The sequence below is a fragment of the Alligator sinensis genome, unplaced genomic scaffold (assembly GCF_000455745.1).
Source record: "Alligator sinensis unplaced genomic scaffold, ASM45574v1 scaffold794_1, whole genome shotgun sequence".
Lineage (NCBI taxonomy): Eukaryota > Metazoa > Chordata > Crocodylia > Alligatoridae > Alligator > Alligator sinensis.
Genome location: NW_005842125.1, coordinates 930,787 through 943,428, shown reverse-complemented (window position 1 = coordinate 943,428; position 12,642 = coordinate 930,787). Strand labels below are relative to the sequence as shown.

Sequence of the window (12,642 nt, the reverse complement as noted above, 5' to 3'; positions counted from 1 at the left end):
TGAACCGGAGGCCCTGGTTTCCCTCCTGCTCCGCAGCCAGTTTGCACTGGGGAAGGAACTGTCATGTAAACCCAGGTGGTTGTGCTATACATTGCCCTCCCTCCTGCCCCTGGTAGTGCTGCAGCTCCTGTTGTAGAGGACCTTGATGGACCTTGGGGAAGGAGGCCGTGTGCAGCCCTTCAGGAAGAGGGGACCATGTTCTCAGGAACAGGGTCAGGGAGGCACTGAACAGGAGTGCCTTTGAAAATCTTGCCAGAAGGTCCTAGCTCCATTTATTCCCCTCCCCCAATGGGTTGGAATCCATTTTTGCTTGAACCAGAGGTCTCCCAGTATTTTAAAGAGACTGTGCTGATGAATGACGATGCAGCCTCTACATCAGCAGTTCCTGACCTTTTAAAACTGGAGGAACCCCTTGGAAAATGCCAGCTCTTAACTTTCACTCCTTTTTGGACTGTAGAAAAATAATAAAAGCAATTCTTCTGTGGCAAAGAACTCAGAAAAACTACCATAGGCCATAATGTTTTTGAAATCTCTGGGTTTATATTTTGAATCATGTTTGCATACCTAAATGTGCTAACATTGTGTGACAGCATCCCTGAATGGATCTCAAAGCACCCTCGGTGCCTTTGCACCCTGGTTGAGAATCACTGCTCCACATATTGGCTTCTTCATCCAAATGTCAGTGTGGCACTTCAGCCTGGTGGGTGAAGCACTGGAATGGGACTCAGTCCATTCCTGGTCCTCTGGTGTGTCATGTGATCCTGGCTAAGTCACATTACTGCCTAGTACCTCAGCTTTCCCTGTCTGTAAAGCTCCTTGGCTGAGTATGTAGAGATCAAAGGCCAGAAAGGTGCCTGATAACTAGAACTGGAGATTCTTGCATTCAGCTCTAGCCTGTGTTCCATTGGTCCTCATTCTTGCATATATTCACAGCATCTCCATGCTGGAGCACACACCTGTGTGCATATGTGTGTGTGGGTTACTTCAATCAGCACCCTTATTGGCATCAGCGGGCTTTGGATTGGGCCTCTTTGAGCAGGTTTTGAAGTAGAAACCACCATCAGGAAAGAGCAGTGAGATGCCTCCAAGCACTGTGGAGAGATTCCTGTGCTGCAGATGTGCCCCTGGTATAGTCCTATGAAAGTAGACTAGCCTACTAGCATGGCTGGGGTCACAGGCGATGCCTGAGAAAAGTGACTTCAGTGAATAGGGGAGGCTAGACCACATGAGATGTTGCTGCGTCTCTTACAACCAGAAAACTGCAGCAGGTGTATGTTTGCGGGGAAGCACACAGAATGCTGGGGTCTACAACCCCTGTGTAAAGCACCTTGTGTCATACAACTGAAATAACTCTGTCAAGGCCAACTGCATTGCAGGTGTGAGCAAAAGGCCTTGGCTAAATTCCTTCCTATATCTCAGGTACTTCTAAAGCAGCAACTCCCACCTGGCTACCAATTTGCAGTGCCTTAGTTTTGGATCTCCCATTTGGGACAGCTATGGCCTGACTTCAGCTGAGGCAGGGAGCCCCTCTGGAAGTGAAGGGAAATGCCAAGGGGGGACCAGTCACACTGGGAAGTACTAGGCTAAACAGCGAGGATGGAGCCCTCTTGGCTCGGCTGCTCAGGCCACAGCTAAAGGCTGTGGAGGCACTCCTGTTGAATTCATGCTGTCCTGGAGCAAGCCTTTTGTAGCCTACCAATGTGCATGGCAGCATGACCAGCTGAGAGATACTTTGGTAAGGGAATGACAAGCTGAAGGGCAGGTGCTAGATGAGCCGCCCACCAAACTCAAAGGAGCACGCTTAGTCAGCCCTGAAAGTACGGGTGGAAAATTCCTCACTTCAGGGCCAAGCATGTCGCTGTATGCTGAGGTGGGGGAAGAGGAGATATGTTGCCTGCCTACTCAGTTGAAAGTGGAAAAGGTTAAAAAAATCCTTGCCTGCCTAGTAGTGAACAGGACTTCATTGCAATGCTGAGGAAGCAGGTTGTTGCTCTGTGCAGCCAGTTCTCTCCTCTGATATAGCAGAAGAAACCACACACAGCACTCTCCGGGCTGAGCCCAGTGTGCATGTGTTACCATCCCTCCTCTGCTTCCAGCACAGTTGCTTCATGGGCCTTCTGCTATTAATAGCAGAGAAGTACATAATGCTGGGGCCTTGCAGGATGTGTGTGTGCTTGGGAAGTGGGGAATGGAGGATGTGGCAGGGTGCTAAGGCATATCATTGACAGCCCAGAGGTTGCAAGTTTGAGGTCATAGCAGAAGCAGTCATGGTGCAGCCCTGTCAGATTCCAACAAGTCTGCAAATTCTGCTAAATACTTTGTTACAAGGACACAAAAAAGGAAAGGAGGATGTAGCACCCCCATCTCTCTCTGCTGTTGCCTCACATCTCTGAATACTGTTCACAGCAGACAATTTCCCAACTGCTCTCAGCTTCTGCAACATCTTTGTTTTCATTTAGAAGAAAAAGCAAGTTTCTAGTTGTGAGGGAAGCTTTATACACGTAAGTTCAGGCTAACTCATGCCATAGGGGTAAGGAATTGTGGGTGGCTGCCCACCCAAGGATTTGCACTGTGGGCATATGCATACATGCAGGTGTGAGGTAGGGTGTACATGGATTTTTGCATGAATCTGTTCCAAGGCTTGGGGGTGAAAATGGATGCGTGTGAGTGCCCATTTACCCAGGGAAGTTGATGGCTGCTGTCCCAAGGAACAGGAAGGCAGGGGTTTCCTTGCTCACCCAGGGGTTTGAGAAGGTACCTGGAAGACCAAGAAGGGCTCTGTCTAGATCAGGGGTTGGCAACATTTTTGGGTAGAGTGCCAAAAATACCCGCAACCTTAACTTGTAAGAAGTTGGTGTGCCAGGGCAGATGGTGGCGGAGCCACGAGGAGCTAGATCCTTGTTTTGGCAGCGCAGCCTCAGCTCCTTCCCCACCATCTGCCCCAAGGTGCACATGCCAAGCAAAAAGCCTTTGCGTGCCACGCTCTGGCACCTGTGCTGAGGGTTGCGTACACTTGGTCTAAATGGAGCCAGGAGGGAGCAGTGCTTTCCACAGAGTAAGTGAAAGAAACCACCCAGATGAGTTTTCTCCAGGAAATTCTGATGAGATTTCCCCTGCCCAGCATGAACCTCCCCCACTGCCCACACCACTGCGCTTCTACTGTCCCTAGCTTTATCCCAGCTTTATCTCTCCCCATTTCAGACCTCAGGTAATCACAGAGCCATTCTCTCTGCCCTGCCTCAAAGCAGTGATGCTGAAGGCAGACTCCAGGGAGCACCAAGGTGATTACAGTGTTGTCAGTTCTCTTGCTTGCCCACCTGGCAGCCACTAGTTACTTCGGCTGGCTCTGTTTGCAGCTGGCAGTTCATGATGGGTCCCCATTCCTTGCAGTGTCCTTAGAAGCAGGCCATGCCTCCCTGCCCCAGAAGGCTGGGAGGCTGCCTGAGAAACTCTGGTGGTGTTCAGACAGCTAGCCAGTTCCCCAGCCAACAGTGCCCCCTACAGAGCAGTGCACAACTCTTCATTTTCAAAGTGCAGAGAAGGAAGGAGCCAGGGCTTTTTATTTTCACTGGGTCATGCATCACCCCCATAGCAGTGTCCCAAGCAGGCCTGCCACCCTGAGGGAGCTGTGTCTGTCTATCCCTAAACAAAGGCTAGAAATGCTAGGGTGGGGTTGTCAACTTGGGGTATGTGTACCCCCAGGGGTACTTAGAAAGGCCATAGGGGGTGATGATGATGGGTGATCACTCACGAACGAGTAAGATTGTCTTCCAAGGATCTTAATAGTGAGTCCGCAGGGGGCTCCATAGTCCAATTCTAGATCAACATGTCTTGTTGCAGTGAGGACAGATGTTTCCAGGAGGGATGGGCACTGTGTTGCTGCATTGGATGTTCTGATGTTCTTTTCACTCGATCCTCTTTTCGTCTTCTGCCTGTCGACAAGCTGTTTCAAAGCGTTGAGGTCCCTCCCAAAGAGTCTTCCTCCATTTTGGTCGGTCCTGAGCGAGGGCCTCCCAAGCGTTCATGTTTGCCTTCAAGGTGTCTTTGAAGCACTTTCTTTGCTCTACGCTACTTTGCTGACCTTCTTTCAGCTGTGAGAAAAAGATTCTCTTTGGAAGGCAGGAGTCAGGCATGTTAACAACATGACCTGTCCAGCGAAGTTGGGTTTGGATCATCATGGCCTCAATGCTGTTGGAATTTGCTTCGGCCAAGAGGTTGATGTTTGTGCGTCTGTCCTCCCAGGTAACCTCAAGGATCTTGTGAAGGCACCACTGGTGGTACTTTTCCAAGCTCTTGAGATGTCTTCTGTATGTGGTCCAAGTTCCCAAGCCATACAGCAGAGTTGGAACGACAGTGGCTCAGTAAACAAAGAGCTTCGTTTCAGCAAGGGTGTCATGATTTAAAAAGACTCTCTTACTCAGACGTCCAAAGGCTGTGCTCACACATTTCAAGCAGTGTTGTATTTCCGTGTCCATGTCTGTCTTTGATGAAAGATGGCTTCCAAGATAGGCAAAGTGATCCACATTCTCTGTTGATTTGAATGGAGGGGGGGTTGTTTTTCCATTTGGAGCAGGTTGATAAAGGACTTGCATCTTCCTGATGTTTAGAGTTAGGCCAATACACTTGTAGACTTCCAAGAATACATTGAGAATGGTTTGGAGGTCCATTTCAGATTGAGCAAGGACAGCATTGTCATCCACATACTGGAGCTCCATTATGGATGTTGTCGTGGTCTTTGTTTTGGACTTGAGTCTGTGGAGGCTGAAGAGTCTTCCATCCATCCTATATACAATTTCAATTCCAGGTGGGAGCTTTCTGTCAACAAGGTGTATTATGGCGGAGATGAAGATGGAAAACAAAGTTGGAGCGATGACACAACTTTGTTTCACTCCAGTTTTCACCTCAAATGGGTCTGTTTGATTCCCGTTGCTGAGAACCCTTGCTGACATGTTGTTGTGGAGAAGTCTCAGAACACTGATGAACTTGTTTGGGCAGTCAGTTTTGGACAAGATTTTCCATAGGGCTTCACAGTTTACAGAATCAAAGGCTTTAGAGAGGTCGATGAAGGCCAAATAGAGAGGTTGATTTTGCTCGTGACACTTCTCTTGGATTTGATGTGCTGTAAAGATTATCTCTACAGTTCCTTGAGATGGTCTGAAGCCGCTTTGAGATTCTGGAAGAGTTTCTTTGGCAAGTGGGAGAAGGCGGTTATATGGGCGATGACTTTCCCAGAAGTGGCCAACAATGAGGTGCCTTAATAGTTTCTGTAGTCAGCTCTGCCCCATTTCTTGAAGATAGTAACAATCAAGGCATCCCTTAGATCAGCTGGGATTTCTTCCTTGTTCCAGATTTTAAGGATGAGGACATGAAGCTGACATGTAAGTTGTTCTCCTCCTCCTCTGAAAATCTCTGCAGGTATTCCATCAACACCAGCTGCCTTGTTATTCTTCATTTTCCTGATGGCACTCCCGACCTCTGCCAGGGCAGGCAGCAAACCGAGGTCTTCTCTGATTGATTTTTGTGGGAAGTTGCTGATCTTATCTTCATTGACAGTTGAGTCATGATTCAGAAAGTCCTAGAAATGTTCTTTCCAGCAAGTATTGATGGATTCACTGTCTTTCAGGGGTGTTGTTCCATCCTTTGATCTTAGAGGATTAAGTCCTTGAGTGGTAGGACCATAGACAGCTTTGGTAGCACTGAAGAAGCCACGAGTGCAGGGATGTGAGCAAAATGTTGGTTTTCTTTTGATTTCTGAATCCATCACTCATTCTTCAGTTCTCATGTTCTCCTCTGTACCTCTGATTTTGCTTGTTGGTGTGCGTTTTTCTTGATGGCAGAGTTGATGTTTTTCTGCCAGGCACAGAAAGCTTTCCATTTCCTGTCAATGAGACATCGAATTTCAGTGTCATTTTTGTCAAACCAGACTTGCTGTTTCCTGGTCTTGTATCCTATGGTATTTTCACAGGATGAGAGAACAGCTGTCTTGAGTCCTGTCCAGTGCTCCTCGACTCCTTCTGGGTGCTCTGTTCGTAGTGTCTCATTCAGGAGTTGCTGGAATTCTCTCTGGCTTCTTACCCGGGGGAGGGGTGCTCTTGGGGCAGTGGGATGCAGAGTCCAGCCTGCAGCAGCAGCTGTCTCCACCCCGCACATAGTTCTGGGAGGCATGTGCCCCCCGGACCTCCACTGGGGCCTGTACAGCAGCAGGAACTGTCCACCCCCCCCACCAAGCCTCCCAGACGTACTGCTCTCTTGGCTCCATCCCGCACTCTACCCCGCCTGTGCAGGACTTGCCCCTGCCCCAGTCCCACTCCCTCCCTCACCATGGGAGCCTCGATCTGCCCCCTCCCCTCCCCCCAGCCCCTAAAACCAAGAAAATAATGTAAAGGGGTACATGAAGTGAAACTTTGAGGTAGAAGGGGTACACTTGTTAAAAAAGGTTGAAAATCCTTGTGGCTAGGGCATGCCCTGTTCCCTTTTGTTCCCGCCATCACCAGCTCTTTAGCAGCAAGCAAGGAGGGAGCATGAAGGATTTGCAAAACCATGCAGAAGTGAAGGGATCTGCCATTGCAAGACCTGGAACAGCAAAAGACCAACCTCTTGAGGTGCTTATTCAGCCAAACACCCATTCTTAGTCTGTGAGAACCAGATAGGGCTGACGACCACATTGGGCAAAATACAGGTTCCTTTCAAAGCTTACTGTGCTTTAAGGAAAAGTGTAGTGCACTGACCTAAAGGTGAGCATGAGCTTCATTGCCTTGCTAGGTCCAGGCTGACATAAAGCTGATACAATATGGCAAAGGTCATTAATTTTAAACCCACTGCTCTTCTCCCAAGAACAGTATTGTGAATCTACAGCATCTCCCTGCCTGGAAAGCAGGTGTCTTGGTGCATCTCTGGCCACTGCTGCCAGACACCCTGGTTATTCCAAGAAAGGCTTCACTCTGGTGTTTTTCCCATGCAGGAGAAGTGGCTGCGGTGCAGGGCACAGGCTTTGACCTTAGGCAGTCTGTGGAGGTTGGGAATCACCTGAAGAAGTTCCAGCTTGATGGCTTTGACCATAACTTTTGTCTGAAGCAGTCAGCGGCTCGGCAGTTCTGTGCAAGGTAGGAACACAGGGTGACCCCTTGTCTGGATGCCCAGTGGGGTGATGGCTGTCTTACTGCCCTGGTGTCACAGACAGGTTGTGCCATCCATGGAGGGTGGATTCATTGTCCTGGAGTGAATGGGGTCAGTTCCTGATTTCCTGTTCCTTCCATCTGTCCCATTTCCCACCAGCTCGGTCTTGTGGAACCTGCAGAACTGGGACAAACTTGCAGCTTTCACAGCATCCTTCCTGACAGGTCCTGCTGAGGCAGGGCCAAGCTGTTATCGCTGGGAATGGAGGACTGCTGTGTTGTCCCAGATCCCACAGAGCCTGAGGAAAACCAAATCTTACCCTCAGTCAGAGCTGCCTCTCCCTTCCCAGCCCAGATTAGGTGTCTTCTCTGCTTCACCCTCCGTCACTCTCTGTCCCTCTCCCCATGTGCTGTTTTCCCACCTCCACATCTTCCTCTCTCTCTCTCCCAGACCAGCTGTCCCTGTTCACCACATGACTGAGTCCTCCTTATCCTCTTCCTGCCCAGACTGAGTCTTTCCTTGGGGAATGAGGGTATTCACAGAGGTACATGGGTCCAGCAGTGGACTTCTGGTTCTTCTCTGTTGTCTGGGGAGAGAGTACAAGACATTGTTCCTGCAAGGCAGAGAGACATTGCCTTCTGTTCTGAAAGAGCTGATATCCTCTCCCTCACCCAGCCCAGTTTCCTTGTCCTCTGATGTCCTTCCTTGCCCTCTCCTCTTTGCACTCTTCTGGGAACAACATTAACTGTGTCTCTGTTTACAGAGTTCACCATCCCCGCAGTGGCAGAACCCTGGAGGTCTACACTACACAGCCAGGGGTCCAGTTTTACACTGGAAATGCTTTGGATGGCTCTCTGACAGGCAAGGGTGGCGCAACATATCCCAAGCACTCTGCCTTCTGCTTGGAAACCCAAAACTGGCCAGATGCAGTCAACAAGGTAACTGCATCTCTCCTGGTGCTGCATTAGCCTTGGGCTGAGTCTGCTCTTGTTGCCTGGGAATTGCCCAGGCACCTATGGAGAGACAGGCCTGCTGTGTCGTTATCGTATCAGTATCACTGTGCTGGCAGGATGGGGAAATACCTTCATACCAGCCAGTCTTCATGACAGATGCCTGCTTTAGTGAGATCGGGACAGGGCTCACAGAGGGGTGTGATTCCAGCTGGCAGAGCTTCAGTGTAGATGCAGTTGCACTGGCACAGTTGCGTTAGTACCAGTGCAGCTAGTGAGGTGGCTTTGCTGACTTGGTATAAAGCATGGCTTTGCTGGTCTGACTGCTTCCAGGTGAGGGCCAGGTCAGCTTGGGGCAGTTTTGGTAGCATGGTTCCATTGTTAAGAGTGTGAAAACAAATCACAGCTCTAATCAAAACCTAAAGCCCCCTCAGTTGGTAACAGTGATTGTCCTTTCACTGGCATAGCTTATTCTGCTGAGGGACCAGTGAGGGAGTGCCTTTCACTGCTGCAAGCTGTATCTCCGCTCAGAGGCTTTGTTCATCCAAGCTAGCTAGACCTGCAAACCCTTTGAAGTGCAGACCAGTCCCAGGAGCACTTTATCAGATAGAGCCTACCAGCAGCAGTCCTATCCTAGTAAAACTCTCCTTGTGGAGATGCAGGGAAGAGCTGTGTTCAAACTGTCCATCTCTCTTGCTGCATTGGCATGGTTAAAATATCAGTTTTGGTATGGAACCAATCTGTAGGAAACTGTACCTCAGGGGCCATAATTCTGTTGACCTTAGGCCAAGCTCCTGTTGCTCTTATGGTAGGTGCCCAGGGACCATTTTTGTCTGCATCCAGGCAGCAGCCTCTCCTACAGGTAGGGATGTCTCTAACCAAAACATAGTACAGAGCTCACAATGCAGCTGGGGAATGAGACTAGCATGTAAGGAGGCAGCTAAACACCCCTCTCAAGCGATGGCAATGGGTGGGATGGTGGGAACTTAGCAGCTGATGTTCTGCAGTAGTTGCACCAGACAGCTTTTCCTTCCTGCCCAGCTCCCACTCATGGAGGTGTAAGAATGTGCACTCAGGTTTCTGTGAAAATGTGTCCTGCTGCCAGCCTGCAAATAGCAATTATCTGCTCCACTTCAGAATAACCCCCACCCCCAAAGAGGGGGGGTGGTATCTGCATGTGAAACAGCCATTTGGAATGCACAAAACTGCACCAAAGCTTTGAACAAACTAAGTAGCTTGCTTGTTCCTAGCTCCTCCATTACAGTAGGAGCATTAAGTTTCTTAGGCCCTAATAGATTGTATTGAGTTAAACCAGGGGTTTCAGACATATGGTCTGCTATCTGGCCCGTGAAGGTGAATCACCCAGACCACAGGGCTTCTTGCAGCCAAGACCACCCTCCTCCGTAGGCCAGATCTGGCCCAGACTTGCCATGGCCCCCATAGCCCCAGCAGCAGCAGTGTTAATCCCTGCTGTTTCAACACAGCTCAGAACACTAGGAGTTAATACAGCTGTCCCCCTCCCATTACCCGCCATGGGATTTTAGTTGCCCCTGTTATCTCAGCTTGGCAATAGAGGAAAAAAGGTGGGTAGCGGTAGCTGCATTAACTCCCTGGATTCCAAAACAGCAGCTCTGATAGCCTGGGAGTTTAATACCATAGCTGCATTTGTGGGCCATCTAGCCCATGAGCAGCTTCACAGTCTGGATCTGGCCATAGGGCCTAATGAGTTTGACACCTCTGGGTTAAACTATCTATGCCTAAAATGGCACTAGGAGAAATAAAATGAGAACCAGGGCTTCCAGTCTCTTTAACCCAATGTTCTTGACCATAGCCATAATAGCTCTCAGCAAACGGAGGTGAAATCACAACTCTAACATACAGCATTTTCCTTTTCTACAGCCCCACTTCCCAGATGTGCTGCTGCGGCCAGGAGAGGAGTACAATCACACAGCTTGGTTCAGGTTCTCTGCAGCTTGAGGAAAGTCAGCTCAGTACCCAAAAGCAAACAAACAGCAATATGTGCTCCATACATTAAGCAAAAAATCCACTAAAAATGGTGGAAGGATCTTCCAAACTACAACAGCGTTAGGCAGATGTGACAGAGGCAGGGACTTTCGCTGCCTGGGGATGGGTTGGTAGAAGCAACTATGGTTGCTTCTCTATGTTAACTTGACTGTTTCCATGGAAACCACTGGCAAAACTCTGTTTGCCTCCAGTGAGCGGGGGAAGTAGGCCAGCAGTGAGTGCTTTTGAAAGGCTCCCCCCCAACAGCCCTAGTCACCGCTAAATATCTTTTCTGTCACTGACAGGATCAAAACCAGTGAGCAGTCTTTAGATATCACCATAGCCCACTTTCTCCCCTGGCATTGAGTTAAATCCTGTCTTTGATGCAATGTGAAGCCTCCAAGTCATCCTGCTCCCCCACACACTTGTCAGGTTGCTCCTGCTATATTTGCTATTATTATTTGCTATTGCTATTATTTCCACTAATTGAGTCCAAAATAAACCCTTAATTTTGTAATGCCCAGCAATGGACCAAAAATAATCAACCCATCATTCCTTTTTCTGAGCTGTCCCTAACTGTCCATCCTCCCTGGCTCTGTCTGATCTGTCTGGTCTAATCTGGAAAGTTTTACCTATACCTGGGTTAGGTAATGTTTTACCAGTAATTACACCAGTAGAACGCCTCATATGGGCCTACAAGTGACTCACACAGGCTATTCCTCTTCTTGTCTAGGTATAGTTAAACAATACAACATACTAGTATAACTAGTACATTTGCCCCTAGGGACAGATGTTCTAGCTCCTGTAAGTAGGAACTAAAGCCAGTGGAACTATGTGGATGAAGGACTGAAGGGACTACTCACAGGTACAAGGATTTGTAGGACCAGGTGCTTTTGAAATAAGCAAAGCCAGCCTTCTCTTTCAACAAATAATACTCATGGATGTAATCTCAACATGCACCTTGTTCTGGCCTGAAGGAGACAGCTTTGTGAAGATTAAAATCAGCACACCTCTGTTTCTTTAGACCAGTGCAGTCCAACTTCTAAGCAGTTGGGGTCTGCACCAGCAAAGGCAATGGGTCCCCACTTCACTACAGGAAATGAAGGACCTGTGTGAACCCCTGCACTTTCACTGTGCCATGTGCATGTGCCTTTCCCTGTCCTAGCCCTCAGCACCCCAGCTGCAGGCCCCCTGGTGCTGTGCTGCTTCATCTCCTGAAGGGGCAAGAAGCAGAAAGCAGAGAAAGGAAGGGGAGCCCAAAGCCCCAAGCCTCTGTAGGCAGAGCAATAGAGTGAGTGGCAGTTGAGTGAGAGCCTGGGAGCTGTCAGTTGGGTAGCCCTGCTCTAAGCTTATGTTATATTCACTTCATTCCTATGACTGATCACCACCTCAGTGCGCTTCCCTTGGCAAGATCTTTATTGCTCGCTTTCATTTTACTCCTTCAGTGAAAAAACAACTTGTAGCTTGCAGATGCCCCAGACCCAAAGTGCAAAGCCATGAAGTGTCCAGTGGACAGGGTGGAAGTTGTATATGTAAAGGCAGCTTTGCCATCCTATCTTCCTGGCTCCAATTTTTCCTGCCCAAGCCCCAGCCTCAGAGCTTTTCTAAGCTGTGCTGGCTGCCAGGGCACCTGTTACCAAAATTCTGTTCTGCTAGTGCTCACAGACTGTGATCAAATCACTCACAGGCCTGCCAGCCATGGGAAAGGAGCACTCTACCTGGCAGCTGTGCTGGCAGGGACAGTCAGAGGAAAAAGGAGCAATGCAGCAGTACACCTGAGCTCTTCCACTACCCAGACCCCATTCATGGAGTCCAGCTCTGATTTCAGCTCCACGGGGCCAGCCCAAGTCCTCTACAAACACTCCTATAACTTTGGTCACAGGGTGATGAAAAAGGAAGTAGCTTTCAGTCAAGGAGCTGTCAGTCAGGCCCTTCATTTTCTGTACCATCCTCTTATCTCCCTCTCACACAGTCTGTTTCTTCTAGCTCCTCTTCTTGTTGCTCAGTTTTCTTCCATTTGAGATTTTCCTCCAGATTGGTGAGTCTTAAAAGGCAGCTGATTTTCACTTGGGCCTGATGTGACTTTCTGTATAGACAAGCTTCAAGGGAGCTGCATTTTTAAACTAGTGCAACACAGCCCTCTGCAGACACGTGTTTCAAGTTTAAAAGTTACTTCCCCCAATTTAATTGGAACCTGTCCCCAGTCAAATCACAGTAAGAAAATAAAAAAGATCAACCAGCAGTTTCATAGTTGGTAGGGTCAGAAGGGACCTGAGCAGATCGTCGAGTCCGACCCCCTGCCATGGGCAGGAAAGAATGCTGGGGTCAAATGACCCCGGCTAGGTGATTATCCAGCCTCCTTTTGAAGACCCCAGGGTAGGGGTGAGCACCACTTCCCTTGGAAGTTGGTTCTAGATCCTAGCCGCCCTGACTGTGAAGTAGTGCCTCCTGATGGCTAGCCTGAACCTACTCTCAATCAACTTATGGCCATTATTCCTAGTTACTCTGGGTAGTGCTCAGGGGAACAGGGCCTCTCCCATTCCCCGCTGGTCCCCCCCGGTAAGTTTATAGA

The 12,642-nt window shown here is 49.1% G+C and overlaps 1 protein-coding gene across 1 annotated transcript in view; it reads left to right on the top strand.

Annotated features, from left to right (window-relative positions):
• The window catches only part of GALM (galactose mutarotase), a 33,598-nt gene extending 21,215 nt beyond the window's left edge, over positions 1 to 12,383 (top strand). Inside the window, exons 5-7 of the mRNA XM_006024937.2 lie at positions 6,962 to 7,103; positions 7,880 to 8,054; positions 9,966 to 12,383. Coding sequence (XP_006024999.1) covers positions 6,962 to 7,103; positions 7,880 to 8,054; positions 9,966 to 10,043 — 395 coding nt within the window. The 3' untranslated portion in view covers positions 10,044 to 12,383. The remainder of the gene's footprint in view (positions 1 to 6,961; positions 7,104 to 7,879; positions 8,055 to 9,965) is intronic.
• The last annotated feature ends 259 nt before the right edge of the window (positions 12,384 to 12,642 follow it).